This window comes from Tigriopus californicus, chromosome 12 (genome assembly GCF_007210705.1).
Source record: "Tigriopus californicus strain San Diego chromosome 12, Tcal_SD_v2.1, whole genome shotgun sequence".
Classification (NCBI taxonomy): Eukaryota; Metazoa; Arthropoda; class Copepoda; order Harpacticoida; family Harpacticidae; genus Tigriopus; species Tigriopus californicus.
Window position 1 is genome coordinate 2,378,382 of NC_081451.1, and position 16,701 is coordinate 2,395,082.

The window sequence follows — 16,701 nt, forward strand, 5'->3', positions numbered from 1 at the left end:
ATGTTCCTAGTAAAACATCTTTGGACCTGCTCGAGCTTTTGCAAACCTGCTGAACTAATTGGAGCCCATATGGGAGAGGCATATTCAAGATGCGGCTGAACAATCGACTTGTACAGAGTTAGCATCGTGATACTATCTCTGGACTTAAACGTGCGATGTATCCAACCACATGTTTGAAAAGCTTTACCAACTTTCAACTGGATATGCTCATCTTTGATTATTTTACAATAAACTGCCATGAATTTCAAGGTTCCCCAAAACTTGAAAAATCTGCCTATTCCACTCACAACGGACAGGATTATTGCTTGCTTTGTCAACTGGGTGGGTCTAAGCGAACCCTTGACTTAAATCATAAAATTCTTGTCTTTGATTCCAGGGGAACTATTCGATTAGCGGCAATGGTGGATATGATTCGGATGGAGAACGTGGTATAATTGGCGAGAGTTTGTCCGCATTTTCTGATAAGGCCGTAAGTGTTTCACAACGAATCAGACCCGTTATGGCTTAAATGTAAGCTTGATTCTTCGATGCCCAAATTACCCATGTCTTCTCACCAGTGAGATGACCGACACAGTGGTTGAAATGCCACTACGAGTATTGACGGAAATATCTAAACTATTTTGGTAGCTACCTTTTAGACATACAAATGTTTACCATGAGCAAGATTTCAAAACAGCAAGAAGATCAAACGTGTTGCCTTTGTTGTTGCGAGGCAGAAAGCTGCAAAGATACGTTATTTCTGTCGAAACTTGACAATGCTTTTTGATCACCGAGATGTGATGTGAAGAAAGGACGGTATCCAAAAATTCAGCTGTATTCTCTACGTCAATTCCAAAAGACTTTTATGACTTTTTCCTTTTACAGTCATGCCTAAAAACTACTTTAAGCCGGAATTCCTGAATTCCTTTGCCTCATATTAAAATAAACTGAATCACTTCAAAACTCAATAAGATCAGTAGCAGGCCTCAGTGGAATTGAAATTGCATAATAAGTAGAATCCTAGGATCAATTGATGACTTGGAAGCAAAGTCAGTATTATTGGTGCCTTTTTTTCCTGTTTTGGCAATGTTTAGTCATGTTTTGGCCCCAGGTTGAAGATACAATTTTAGAGTCGAATCAACATCACCATATTTATTTTTGTAGCCAATTTGAAATAACGTTCTTAAAAGAAAGCGTCACTTATTTTCCGACATCAGTGAACTTTGGCGAAAGAGTAACTAAATGATACTTGCATTAGCAAGGCTGTCCAAAAGATTGAAATACATTATTTCTCACTTTGTCCAATCTTTTTGCAATAAATGCATCATTTTGTGTTTTTTTTGCACTCTTTTCATTTTTAACCATTTTGACTTAAACATGGAGTTTTCCCATAGAAGTTAACTCTTTTTACAAACAGCACTGTTACTGTTCACAACTTATGCACAAATGTTTAGCCTTGACAAAAGCAGCTTTCGTTCAAAGTGCATCCAATATTAAGAATTTATTTTTGTAGTAACGTAGCATGCTTGAGTAAATTTGGTTTGTTTTTTCACGGGCTTTTCTAACCGCTACATGGAATGTAATCCCCAGTACTATTAAAATGAAAGGTTATAATTCGTCGAATTACGAATTTGAGTTGGTAGAACGATCTAGTCCTTGAATGTAGGGTTGATCAGGAATGTCATATCAGAAATTGTCTAAGTCTGACTTTTTCAAGTCTGACTTCTACAGAGATGGCATCCACTGTGGTTATATTTTCTGGTTAGAAGTTTGCTCAAATGCCAAGACATCGAGAAATGTTGTTCTTTGTCAAGGAGACAAAAGGAACAACTTTTGTGAAGTACACATGTTTAAAAGTAGTTCAGATAAGTGTGTTAATCACTTAAAGCCCATTAAAATGCATCATTGGCACAAACGTAGTCAATCAGTTTTAAACATACTCTTAGTTATGTATTGACGTATAATTTCAAAAACTTCTATTTAGCACATGCTTAAATATTACAACTTGAAGGTTGCGTTTTACGCCTTAAAAGATCGAAAAATGGCCTAATTCTATTTTCAGTTATTCCCAAGGAATATGACAATTTTTATCAATAACACGAAAAGAAATTATATTTCTCCGTTTTCTTTAAGATTTCTTTAAAAGCTAAAAGTAGCAAAAAATGCCGCTTAAAACTTAAGAAAACATTTAAAATTGGCTTCCATTTCAGTTAAGTGCCACAAGCTACACTATCCAATAAAGTTCCTAAAATATTTTAGCGATAAATGAGTTCTAGCGATGTTGTCTTCTACGTTAATATAATTTTGTCAAAATTCAAGATCAAGCTTGATGAAAATTGCGATTGACAAGCATGGCATCACAAATGTGAAATATTGACGTTAAGCAAGTTTTCAGCTTTATTGCAAACTATATTCGGGTTTTTCTACCTGGTTCAGAAAATTGAAATGTTTATATTTTAGGTATAGAAAAAGCTTCTTATATTTCTTGGCAATTACTTTAAGATTTAACCGGAGCAATTTGTAGTCAAATTTGAAACAAATGCAATATTTGAAAATGTGATATCTAATTGTTTACTCAACTGATTTGAATAAAATTGTAGTTTGAAACGCAATTAAGGTTACTCTCAATATCTATTGATTATGTGTTTGGAAATGTTATCTCTTTGTAGGTTTTGAGTGCATTAATATTTTAATATGATCTAGAATCCAAGATAATTTTTACAAAAGTTGTTCCTTTTGTTTCATTAACATAGAAAATCGTCATTAGAATTCTTGGCATTTGCATAAAATCTTTATCAGTATTGTGGGTACTACCGTGCCTCATGATACTATCTCTGGACGTGCTATATATCCAACCGCGCATTTGAAAAGCTTTACCAACTTTCAATTGGATATGCTCATCGAACTTTCCATTATTTTGGAGGATTATACCTAAATCTTTCTTAGATGAGACCTGCTCAATATCTTTACCTCCATTATCTACAAGTGGAGTATTTAAAGTAGTTGACCCAAAGGTCATTGAGCGGAATTTCATTCCGTTCATTTAACTTGCATTGGCTTCTTTTAATTCCATGCTTGTGCAGGTTGGGCATGTAAACAGCGGTGTTGTTTAAATGTCAAATATGTCGTATTAAAGATTCGCATCCGATCAGATCGTTGGTAAGTGGGAGTGGAGCAACATTAAAATTAAATCAATTTCTTTCAGGCTTCAAAATAAGCGAATGTTTTTTAAAACAAAGTTACATTGAAAAAGTTGTGTTACAACTTTGACTGAACTCTATTTGTCATTGAAGGGGACCTTTTCAAACAATATTTGTGTTTAATTATTATTCTTGTCTTGCTTCCTAAGGTGGTTTTGCATTTGCAAAAGTTGGAAAACGATTGATCGGTGACTGGTTATACTGTCCGAGCTTGAACAAGCAATTGAACCCGTATCGGGTTCTCCTTTTTTGTGTTTTTTAACATAATAAAATATGTCCGCTTGTCGGTTTTAGGTTCGTCGCGGATTCATTCGTAAGGTGTATGGAATCCTTTCCGTTCAATTGCTTATCACCTGTGGCCTAATTTCCATTTTCGTATTCGTGAAACCCCTTCGAGATTTTGCTATAGAAAATGAAAGTCTGTATTGGATTGCATTCGCCGTCACGATGGTAAGTATATATAATACTTGATTGCTCACTTGGATCTGACAGTTCAGAGCTCCAGTACCTTTCATGATTATTTTTGTAGGTATGCATGATCGCCATGGTTTGTTGTGAGAGCGTGAGGCGAAAGTCTCCAACTAATTTTGTATTCTTAGGGATATTCACGAGTAAGTTTGTTTGCACTAAACCGGACTGTATGTGTGTTCTGTACAGATGAAAGCCAGCTTTCGTTAAAGAAGTGTATTAGAATCTAAAATGATACTATCTCTGATATTCTTGCCCATGCCAGTTTTTAAAATGTTTAAAATTATGTGTACATGCTTATTCACGAGCTAGTGATAGTGATCTTTGCACATCTTGACACATACATACTCCAATAAAATCATCGAAATCATGTTTTAGATTATTACTTTACTTTGATTGCAGTTTGTGAAGGCTTCATGATGGGATCGTTGGCTGCGCACTTTGAGGCAGATGCGGTCCTGATTGCCGCAGGGACTTGTGCAGTGGTCACATTAGCCCTCACAGTGTTTGCCTTTCAAAGCAAATACGACTTCACAGTGTGTGGAGGCATGCTTTTGGCATTGTTGCTTATCCTCCTATTAGGGGGCATTTTAATGGCAATCCTGCCCAACTCGAAGTAAGCCAATGATGTTTTATTTGTTTCTTATCTTTTGTTACTTCCAGTCCACAACAAATGGCTCTACTTAAAAGAAACAGGACACCTATTTAGGGTACTATCTGCTTTACTGATTGTCTTTGTGTCTCATACACTTCTTTCGGGGGAGGGGTGGGGAGCAGACACAGACCTCAGTTTGAAATTCTAGCGCTTTTCCGTGACGTCGGTCTGCGCTGATGTTCTGAGAAGTACATAGTAACGGGATCAAATACATCGTCAAAACGAAAGTTCACAGAAAAATTGATAAGTAAGGGTCCCAGCCGATCTCAACGTTATGCAAAGAGGAAAGTTTCAGCAATGAGTTTCAGTAAGGTTACAATGAGGCAACCCTGGTTTAAAGGAAGAAGACTCTGGGTTTCATTTTGAGCCCTACTAACGGATTGCCGATTGTTAGGCCATTTGGCATAAAAAATGCGAATTGACAACCCACTGTCGTAACCTCCCGTGATTATTTCTTTGATCCCGTCAGTACAAAAAAGCCTTTGCCTAAGATTAAGATTACTTACTCCATGACGTCAATTTTGACAAGTGTTGCTTTGAAAAGGAATTGATTCGGAAGATTTAATTACAAATTGCCATAGTGGGTCAAAACAGCAACGAATTGATGTCTTTTGTAATTGATTTGATAGGATAAGCTCACAGAGGATGTTATTAATCCTTTGCACGCCAACGCCCGCTATTAACTTATGTAGTGATGTGTCAAGGTTATGACTGTTGCATGAGTCAATTATGATAGAGTTAAAGTTAGCTGACCTATTATATGAAAAAGCCAAATTATTGTGCTAGAAGCGATTGCATATAGAAAACATGAAGCTCATTTTGGCCCAAAAGTTCAACAATTCGTTGAAAAAGGGGTGTCCTCTTTACGTTCGACACTTCACTACGTATCCGAAAGATGGCGCTTGGGCGCAAAAGAGGTACAAACAAACTGAAACCGTGAGCCATGGACAACGGTACACCGGACATATTTGACGCCACCAAATGTATCCAAATAGCATAACGGAAACTTTAGAGAGCACCTAACTCAACCTCCAGACCAGAAATTGATAAATTATTAGTCACACTATCCAAGCTAGACCACAGATATGTACAGTTCCGATATACTGCCTAATTTGTTGGACAAAACGTGTAACTCATGGGAGCAAAAGATTTGTGCCCAAACAATGCTTGAAGCACCCCTTAACGTTGATTTTAGCTCAATGAAGATCGGAATAACTTGTTGAAGATTCGCGAAAAAGTTCATGTTAATTTACCAAAACCACTCGGTGTTTGTTTTCATTATGATAGCAAAGCTTATCTTGTTTGGTGTCCAAGAAAATTCTTTCAAATACATGAAGCAATTACTGAGCACCTGAAGAGAGAAGAAGAAGAAGCAACAACAGGCCCGTTCTCATAAGTAGTAAAGATACTTAATAAAGTCTATATTAAGCATCTTTAATAAGTAGGGTCATTAAGTTTCAGAAAAATAACGCACAACCTCTCATTTTTGTTCATAATGAATGTTTATTATGAGTAAAACAAAGTTCATTTTCAATTAATAAACTGGTCTGGTTTCTAGTCTGAAGTAGACATGAGGGATCAAAATGCTGAAGGGCCCAACATGAGATGAGGATAACTAATTGCTAAGCATGGAAACTTGGGTTGTTTGGGCGCAACTCACAGACCATATAATGACTAGACCTCGCATAGCGCGAGGAAAAATGCGAGCACTTGCCTTCATCAACTGGAACATAAATTTTGGTGTACAGTGACTCATGATTTTTTATTGGCCAGCGTGGCCGGATTCTGAGTGAGTTTGTCACTGATTGCGTTTATTGAAGACCCAGCGATTGTAGGTCGTTAGTACTGATCAGGCAGTCACCCTCCTCTTTTTGGTGCGCAGAGTTGTTGACCCAAAATTCATTTTCCTCTGCACTGAGGTGGGGCCAATGCGACGTCTAGTCGTTCGTTATAAGATCTGTGGCAAAACCTCTTTCTCATTGACCAGAGTAAGCAGTACGAAACGAACACGTCGGACCAGGTAAATTATCCTCGAAAAATTTGGCCTAGGCTGCCCGAGAAAGTTCAGAGTTTTAGAGTTGAACTTGGTAGGTTTAGGCTGTAGCTAGAATAATTCTTGTAAACTTGGTTTTTATTCCTTTGGTTCAAGTTTTTACGTAGTTGTCCAAATTTGAATTCAGCTGAACGGGTGATACAACATAGACGGACAATGAAATTTGCTTTGCGCGAAATAAACATTACGAATGAGGAGAATTCGTGAAAAGTTTCAAAATAGTTTTATGTTAGGGGCTACCAGACACATTTAAGCTCTCCATGACGGTGAATCGAAGGTGTTTTAACCACTTCAGAGCGAAAAAGAACCAACTATGTCATGATCCTTAAAGTCCAAAGTCAATCGTCTTGAATTTATATACAATTCAATAATCCTCTCCTTTTCATCATCTTCATTGATCCGATTCACAAGCTTGGCAGTTGTAATGTCAGTATTTCTTCCTATGCTGATGATACAAAATTGGTAGTTGCTAGAAATGGTCAGAACTCCGGTTGTCTGGAAGAGGTCCCAGACCAAATATATTCTTGGGTTGCTGCGAGTAACATGGCACTGAATGGAATGAAATTCCGCTCAATGACCATCGGGTAGACGTCATTGGACACTCCACTACTAAATGATGAAGGCAAGGGCATTCAGCAAGTCTCATCCATTAAGGATTTAGGTGCAGTCCTCCAAGACAATGGAAAGTTCGATGAGCATATCCAGTCGAAAGTTGGTAAAGCTTTTCTAACATGTGGTTAGATATATCGCACGTTTAAGTCCAGAGAAAGTATCACGATACTAACTCTGTACAAGTTGATTGTTCAGCCACATATTGAATATGTCTCTCCCATTTGGGCTCCAATTAGTTCAGCAGGTTTGCAAAAGCTCGAGCAGGTCCAAATGTGTTTTACCAGGAACATTGAGGATATGAGAGAGCTCTCGTATTGGGAGAGGTTAGAAAGGTTGGGATTGTTTGCAAAAGATTTCATGACCTTTGTCCCAACCCAGGATTTAGGGTCAATTGTAGTGACCGTAGAGGCTTAAAGTGCGTTTTGAGAGCATCTTCAAGCCCTCGAGAATCCAGGCTAGTTAAAACAATGAGATCCAACTCGGGCTCAGGCTCCTTCATTGTTCAATTTGCTGCCTTCAAATATTCGTATGGCGTATGTAGGCGTTGATCTAGTAGCAGGATCCAAGTCAGACTTGGAGAAGTTTTTGACGAAAATTCCCGATCAACCTTATATTCAAGGGTTAGCCGGATCAGCCAACTCTAATTCGTTGGTCGATCAAATAATATATGTAAATAAAAGTTAAGTAAAGTAAATAATCTTCTCGTCTTGATCTGTTGTAGTTCTAATCCCAGCAGTGGTAAGGAAGTCCGCAAAAAAATGCCAAGAATGCTATTTTTGACATGGTCAGCGCTGGCATCATCATACCTTCATCTTCTACAAATTCCTTTCCCTTGCTGGTTGTTCTCAAGCCCAATGGCGACGCGAGGGCATGTGGTGACTACCGCAATTGAATGATGCCACAGTGAAGGATGCCTATCCTCTACTCCCCATTGAGGATTTCCTTGACCAACTGTCTGGTATGACCATTTCCTCCAAGCTTGAGTTAGTCAAAGCCGTCTGCCAAATTCCAATGGCCCCTGACTCTATTCCCCTGACTGGAATCACAACGCCCTGGGGGACTTTTCGAGTTCACTGTGATGCCTTTTGACTTATGTAAAGTGGCCAAGATTTTTCAACGGTTTGTCAATGCGGCCCTTGTTAGCATCAAGGGTATCTTTGTCTATACTGATGACATTATTGTCCTCTTGAGTGATGACACTGAGCACCTCAAAATGGTTGAGCATGTACTTGGCCAACTCACGAAATATGGTTTGTCCATAAGCCCCTACAAGTGCTGTTTTGCCGTGGATGTCTTGGATTGTCTTGGTCATGTAATCTCCAAATCCAATCCAAGCCCTCACACATTGCTGCAATTGTTGATTTCCCGGAGCCTAACCTAGTGCGCGATCTCAAGGAGTTTTTAGTCATGGCCACTTACTACAGCCGTTTCTTGCCGGGTCCTCCACCACAGCAAGGCAGAACTGAACGTCCTAGGGCGTCTGTTGTTGTTTAACGGGCCATTGCTGGACCAACTGCACTTAATGCCCTTAAGGCTGCCTTAGCCACCACAGTCACTCTGGCATTTCCTAATCCGGAACAGCCGACACCCCTAGTTGCGGACGCATCTGATGCTACCGTCGGCAGCGCCCTGGAACAACAGCAGTTTGACGACAACTGGAGACCGCTGGTCTTCTTCAGCAAGAGCCCCACTGCTGCCAAAAGGCGCTATGACACTTTCTCATGTGAGCTATTGGCCATTAAGCGCACCATCTGTAAGCTCAGGCACTTGTTTGACGGCATCCCGGCCGCCAACCTGCATCTCCTCAGAGATCACAAGCCCCTCAAGGCGGCTGAAAACCAGCCGCCTTTGAAACAGACAGGGTCACCTGTTCACTGATTGAGATTGCTGAGGTTGTCACTGACATCAGACATGTCAGTGGTGAAACTGATGAAAGTGGCAGACGGTCTTTCCCGCCATCCTGTCTGCGCCGTCACACCGTCTTCCTTGGTCTCCGCCATTGCTTCTGCACAGGAAGCCGACCCAGATTTTGGCCCTCTAGTAAACTTTCCAGATTCTGTGGATACAGAGACACTGCCAGATGGCAAACTCCTCTTTGTTGACACCAGATTTTATCGCTGTCGTCCCATGGTGCCCTCATCTATGACCAAGAGCGTGTTTAACCGCGTCCATGGCCTATCCCTCCCTGGGGTCAAGTCCTCTGTCCGCCTTCTCAAAGCTGGTTTCTTGTGGCTACACATGGGTGCCGACATCACCAGATGGGTCCAAGCCCGCCTAGCCTGACAGGCCTCAAAGGTGAGCAGGCACACAAAATCTATCATGCCATCCTTCCCTGTCTCCACAACAAGACTGCGAGATGTCCATGGTCCATGTGGATATTGTTGGACTCCTGCCCCTTGTGGATGGTTTTAGCTATCTATTTGCAATGATTGATTGCTACTCATGCTGGCCGGAGGTCATCCCCATGGTTGATGCCATTACAGCCTGTTGCGCCAAGGCCTTTTTCACCGGAATGATTTGCCCATTTTGGCAGCCCCATGGCTATCGTCAGGTACAGGGGGCGACAATTTACGTCTGCTCAAGCAAGATAACGAGATCAACTGGCTGGCACACTTCCCAGTGCCCTGCTGGGCATCCGGGCCGCCATTAAAGAAGACATTGGATACAGCCTTGCAGTAATGCTGTGTGGATGTCCAGTGGTTTTGCCGGGGGCCTTCTTTGACAAGGCCTCACTCACCAACTCCCCGGGCTCTAGTGACTTCATGGTGGAGCTCCGTGAAGCTATCAGCCTCATGGCGTTCGTACCTGCTGCCTGGCACGCCAATGATACTTATACCTCCATTTCCTGTCAAAAAGCCCCTAGACAAACCTTACAGGGGGCCTTACAGAGCCTTGAGCCGCCATGACAAGTTTTTAGTCATTTCCAAGGGGGCAAGGATGATTCGGTGAGCAATGACCAGCTCAAGCAGGCTTTTGCCCTCAACAACGTCATTGGCAAGAGCAAAGACGTCATCACCCAATCTGATGATTATGCTAGACAAAGAATCTTTTATTTTTGTTATTATAAAAATCTGCGTCAACTCTTGGGGAATTCTAGCTCAGATATAACTGGGGTATTTTGGTACTAAAACGATGAAAATTAAGCCCTTCAATCTTCTATAACTAAGAAACGATGAAATAGGTCCGATCATAATTTAGATGTAAGAGATAACAACGATTGAATGAGTTACTTCCGGCGAGAGGAGGAGAGGATTCTTGGCTTATTCACGCTGCCTACATATTGGACCGCTCAACTACACCATTATATAGATTTCAGAAAATATTACGTTTGATATTACTTTAAGGATATTTTTTGAACACCTGCAAGTTCTTCATGCGGGCTAGAACTCTTTGAATTAAAAAACCAAAGTTGTTCCGCCTGATTTTCTCAGTTAAAAAAATGCCAAAATGTTTGAGTATTTTTCTGGAAACTTTATATGGCTTTTTTACCACCGTGACTCTTTATAGTCGACCATGGCAATTTGAGCGATAACCACAATAAACCAAGAATATGTAAAACGAGAAAAAAAACTAACCCAAACAACTATTAACTCCTTGTATTCTTGTTCCTACATGTATTCGACATTTGTTTCATGACATATTAACCAAACGTTTTACAAGCAAGTAATTAATTTTCTAACAGTTTTAGACCATCTTTTTTCCCCAAAACTAACGGTAACGCAGTAGCTTTTTTTTGGAAACATGCCAATAGGGTTCAGTGACTGATGCGGGTTCCCCATTTCAAGTATCGAGTTGTCTTCTAGGTGGGCCATGATTGGTTACGGATCGGCTGGAGCTCTTATATTTTCCTTGTACATCGTGTACGATACGCAAATAATGATGGGCGGGAAACACAAGTATGCTCTAAGCCCGGAAGAGTACATCTTTGCTGCACTCAACCTTTACCTGGACATCATCAATCTATTCGTCTATCTACTCATGATCATTGGAATTGCTCGAAGCGATTAGAAGATGGAAGCAACGCTCGTGAATTCAGATGGTATAAGATTTATTTCGATGTCAAGTCCTCGATGTGACCCTTATTGCTAATACACTTTTTCCGGAAGCACTCTTAAAACTGAAGTATTGCTTTATGCTGAAATAAAGTGCCCTTATGTATGCCTTGGCATGAAAAGTAATTAAGGAAAAGTCTGAATCATAAACTGAAAACAATCCCTAATGATGGAACGCACTGGGAAACCAGTAGGTACAGATTTGTTGAAAGAGAAGAAGCAAAAATTGTAAAACGCCTATGAAAGAGGTTTAAGTGTGTTTATTGGGACATTTTTTATACGTCAATAGCACACAATTAGTTGATGCTGATGTTATTGTATAGGATCTCGAAATTGGAGTTAGATTCGAAGGTTTTTGCTTCTGCCTTGGCGTTGAGTCTTTTGGCACATTGTCCTATGATGGATTGAATTTGCAATTTCCTAGGCGTAGAGACTCAAAGCCAGCTAATTTGCTTAAAAGCAAGTTTGAACAAAAACTATTCCCAAGCGATTTCCTTAATTGTAGGACAATATGACCAACAACCCAATTTAAAAGGATTAAGGAAAAAACGGATAATAAAGCAATAAAGTGGGAAGGTATCGTAACGTATGATTGGGCCTCAATGAATTTGACTTGATTATATCCCCTAGAACAAAGTTATTCCTTTTCCTTTCCGGATTAAAAAAATGACCCATGTAGCCACCGTTGTGGAGGAAGAATACACTCATTAGAATATACGGACCGCTTCTCTGGTGACCCCATCTTTTTCTCCGTTGAAGAAATCATACAACACGCCCCATAATGGCATCTGGGGATCGAGAACATCCGAACATGACCAGCAACCACAGCAATCCGTGCACACCATGGATGACCTATCTGCTAGCCTCGCCTCTGCATTTCGCTCCGCATTTGCCGATGGGTTGCAAAGACCTTCTGACTTCCCTACAATCAACGCTGTTTCCCCCAAGTCTCCTCCGTTTGATCAAGATGATGCTCAACTCTGGTTTGCTGCAATTGAGGAGTGCAAAGTCAAAGGAGTGACAGTGACGCAACCAAATACTCCCATGTTTTGTTTGTCATTGATGCTTCATCCTCATTGGCGATATGATGCTCCTCCCGTACTCTCAACACGTCAACAAGTATTAGCTTCTCAAGGCTAGGCTGGGTACCGCTTTTGGAACATCTAACAATCAACGAATACAACGCATTTTGGATCAACTTTAGCTTGGACCCCATCAAGACTTATCATCTGGCACCCCAAAAACCTTTCACCTTGATTATGGTGATCGCACAGAGATAGTGTCTATCAACCATCTTGAGCCGGCTCACGTAGACCTAACTCAACCTGTTCCCACGCTAGCTCCTCCCAAAGGCGGCCACCTCTCTCTTTCATCGTTTCCCACGCTTGTTCAACCAAGAAAAGGCCCATTACTGGACCAGGATGCCGTTCTTCCTCGACGAAACCCTTTCCGCCAAACCCGAACAACCAAAGCTGCCTAACCTCTTTATATCATGTTACTTTTACTTTTAACCATCCGTTTCATCATTCATAATTTTATGTCTTCTCACTGGAGGAGGCGGGGGGGGGTTGTGGCCATCCTGGTGGAGGAAGAAGACACTCATTAACTCATTAAAATGTACAGACCGCTTCACCCCATTGTTTTCCGGGCTTCCTTATCGTTATTGGGAACGCTTCAAGATGAAAGAGTTCTATATCTTATATAGCTTTGAATTTTTGTGAGATCTGATCCACCAACGAATTCGATTTGTCGAATTAGTGTTAGTCATAGTCACGGACTTCTAGAGATATGGACTGCAAACGGAAGCAAAAATATCCTATCTCCTAAACCGCTCATCTTATTCCAATTAAGCACTTCATACGACCACAAGATCTTGTTGTATAAATGAACTCAGCCCAGTTTGAGCCCAAACCTATGCTTAGGGAACTCAGGAGACGTGTTCAAAGTTATGTAGTAAACAGTACATAAAATTTGACTTTTCGGCCTGCTCCTGGTCAGCTAATTAAACTTTTGACAACATAACTTTGAAACGATCTACTTTGCACGTAAATGATATAAAATTGACCTACCGTTAATTCAAGAGATCTACGTTTCTTATTTTATTAATTTAATTCGAAAAGTGGCTCAGAGTGGCTATGACCAAGAGCAGGCCGATTTGCCGGGAAGCTCGTTCGCACTCATAATACAACTTTTCTGAGAGTTTGAGAGAATGTAAGTTTAATAGAATTTTTTGGTTAGTCATTTTCCATCTTTCTGAATCTCAAAAGGGCATGATAATGTTTCATAAGCCCTGATGTACCTATTGTTTAATTTAGCATGAAAACCACATAATTCAAGCACAACTAAGGAAACGTCTAACACTTTTTGAAAATGAAATTGAAAGATACTACAAATTTGAATCTGAGATTTCATTTATTCCACATTAAATGCAACAAAAACAATAGAGTCAAAAAATTGATCCAACCGTTCTAGCCTAAAGTTGAGCCAGGGGTATGGATCAAATTCTTAACTCCTTAATCGAGGAGGCTAAAGCTTGCCTAGAGATTGTTCCCCATGGAAAGGATTGCGGAACCACAATCAAACGGTTTATTATAGAGGCTCTCCAGGTTTGGGTAATTGGTACTAAGCACTGACGCACTGGCAACGCTGGACATCATGACAAGTTCATCTCACAACGCAAAACCATCGGAAGCAGTGGACAGTGGTGAAACTATTTTACCTGCGTCAATTCCCCAATCATCTGACTTAGTCCAAATTTGTAATATTCACCGTAAGCGACCTTGTCCCGATAGGAAAAGTGGGTGTTTGCTGAACCATCGTAAAATATTATCCTAAATCCTGAATCCTGGTGTCTTATGATAATTAAGTATGGACTGAAAAAACATAACAAAAAGGAATGTAGCATGGATAACTGACTTTTTCCATCCCTACATGCGCATTAAATCCATGAAAGTCGGGAGTTGTTATAACCCCAAGTGTAAGACTGTCCATATAAAAGGAACGCAACGGAGACGCCCAACCCTTATGAACCATAGCACCCTGGCATTAGCTTTAAACAATGTCGTCTTCCCCATTCCTCCACCGTCGATTAGCTATCCCGCATACAACCCAATTGGGTCCAACTGAGAAGACCATCACGGGCTGACTACGCCAGTGTGACGAGAGCCTCCCTTTCTCCCCCTCCTTCACACCCTACCGCTACATTTCGTCCTTCCAATATCCCTGCTCTTGTGCCACCTCAGGGTTTTCAAAACCAATTTGTCTTAAAGCAAGATTTTTTAAGGTTGGAAGGAATGCCGGAAAACCTAATATCTCTAATACAACAAAAAAATCAAGTCCCTTAAGAGGGATCTACTTAAACGTTCATTGACTCATTTCCAAAAAGATACATACATGTATAGGAAAATTTCTCGAAGAATTGACTATGGCGCAACAAATGTCATTTATATCAATTACCGAGACATGGCTTATACGTGGAAATAATGATCAATGGTCTTACACTGTATCGTTGTGACAGAAAAAAACACCGTCCTTCCCCACGGTGGAGTGTGTCTTTACGTAAGAAATGGATCTGTTACATCCACTACAAAACTGTCCAATGGAGAAGTCGAGCTCCTTATTGTTGATATAAAATCCATTGATTTAACCCTGATTACTATCTACAGGTCACCTTCTTGCTCTCCTGTCTTATTTTCCGAAGGTTTAATGTTCATCCACGATGAACTGGCCAAGACAACTTGCTCTCGACATATCATACTTGGAGACTTTAATTTCCCGAAAACGGTAGTTGAGTGGCATCCTAGCCCCCTTGGTTATATACCGTTCCCCAAGTCCTATTCCACTTGCTACGAAAAATTTGAAGATCTCATGCTCGAGGGTAACCTGTCCCAGTATGTAGGCACCGCAACACGAGTCGTCAGTGTACTAGATCTAGTATTTGAAGGTGATCTGGACATGATTTATAGTATCCCATCAACCCCAAGTGACCTCTCCGATTACAGCATTCTGGAAATATATACCACAATTCGTGAGAAAAAAAAAATTCGACATTCCCCCAAAAGGCTCAAAAACTGGACTTGCCAAGTGCTCTTCAAGAAACGGGTGTGTCTGCTAAAGACATTAAAGTCCCTGGATGATGAATCATTCATATCCCAAAATGTTCAAGATGAGGTTAAAAACATCGACATTCTTTTGAAAACCTCGCTGGACAAGGATCAGTTGTGGAAAGAGAGGATAGTTGTCCAAGATGTTAAACGCGACCCAAAAGCGTTTTACTCTTACGCCAACTCCAAACGGAAAGCCAATCCCGCTATTGGGCCACTTAGACTAACGAACGATGAAGATAATCTAAACCAGTCAATTGAGCCAATATCCTTGGTGATAAATTTACCTCTGTATTTTCAATCCCAGTTGATCATGGAGCAATGCACCCCTCCTTGGGAAAAAGCAATTCCTCGTTAGCAGATATGTCCATCGATGAGCACGATCTTCGTAAAGCTATTGAAGCCTCTAAGTTTTCGAGTGCTCCAGGGCTAGATGGCGTGACAACCCAGTTCCTTAAACGCATTGCACAAGTCATTGCCCCAATACTAATACACTTTATGAATAGGTCTCTATCAGAGGGTCGGGTGCCCACCCAATTAAAAACTGCCCACATTGTGCCAATTTATAAAGGAAGAGATAGGGGTATACCTGGCAATTATATATCAATATCCCAAACGTCAAATTTTGCCAAGTCGTAATTTCTGCCAGAGGTGGATACGTCGAATAAACTTTTAGTGTCAATTGTAGCAGGTTATATATTTAATGATTTAACATAACAGAGTCACCTCTGAAATCTCAATAGATGAAGAGTTAAAGCCGTTTCAAAGTGCCCTAAGTCATTGTTGTCACCCTGTAGAGTCCCTGTCTTGTTGCGTCACCTTTACCTACTGAATACAAAACAAATCTGAGCGTACTTTTTTGACGTCTCAATGGACATGATCTTGTCATAAGCAAGGAGAAGTTTGTGTTTGGTACTCATCAATTACTATTTCTAGTCATAACACTTCAATGGCCGGAAATCTAAAGTCAGCCGTGTTTCGCCGTGCCCCATTAAAACACCCGAATACGTGCGATGCCTCTGATCATGGACTGAGAGCTATGTTGGCAAACAGCAAACAACGGACGGACCTTTCGCGTTCTTTTCCAGAGTGTCAACAAAATCTGAATAAAATTATTGATAGAGAATAATTGACCATTACAGAGGCTTTTCTCCGCATCTGTCATTTTGTCGAAGGTTATTAATTCACAGTGTTCACCGATCATCATCTCTAGTTTGAAAAGGTACCAAACTAAATGAGCAGGTTGCTTGAGCCAAGACTTACCAACAGTTAGAGTCGCCGTAATTTTTTTTCTGTGTTTGGCCAAAGTCTAGTCTATAGTTGGCCAATCGGCAGGTCTCATCCATGAAGGATTTAGGTGTAGTCCTCTAAGTTAATGGAAAGTTCGATGAGCATATCCAGATGAAAGTTGGTAAAACTTTTTGATTTGTCTATTGTTACAATGTATAGACCCCCTTCTTGTTCAGCAAGCTCTTTTTCGTCAGCTCTCCAATTCACTGGAAATGAGTTGGACCTGGCAGTTTGCTCGAAGGTTTTCTTTGTAGGGGACTTTAATTTTCCGGCTAGCGTTGTAGAGTGG

General features: G+C 40.6%; 1 protein-coding gene across 2 annotated transcripts in view; it reads left to right on the plus strand.

The window, feature by feature from the left end:
- Positions 1–11,124, plus strand: part of LOC131891812 (protein lifeguard 3-like) — a 13,891-nt gene extending 2,767 nt beyond the window's left edge. Inside the window, exons 3-7 of one of the 2 annotated variants that reach the window (XM_059241482.1) lie at positions 377–469; positions 3,474–3,629; positions 3,709–3,790; positions 4,050–4,263; positions 10,771–11,124. In XM_059241482.1, coding sequence (XP_059097465.1) covers positions 377–469; positions 3,474–3,629; positions 3,709–3,790; positions 4,050–4,263; positions 10,771–10,975 — 750 coding nt within the window. In that variant the 3' untranslated portion in view covers positions 10,976–11,124. The remainder of the gene's footprint in view (positions 1–376; positions 470–3,473; positions 3,630–3,708; positions 3,791–4,049; positions 4,264–10,770) is intronic. The other variant, XM_059241483.1, reaches the window with a different exon arrangement.
- The last annotated feature ends 5,577 nt before the right edge of the window (positions 11,125–16,701 follow it).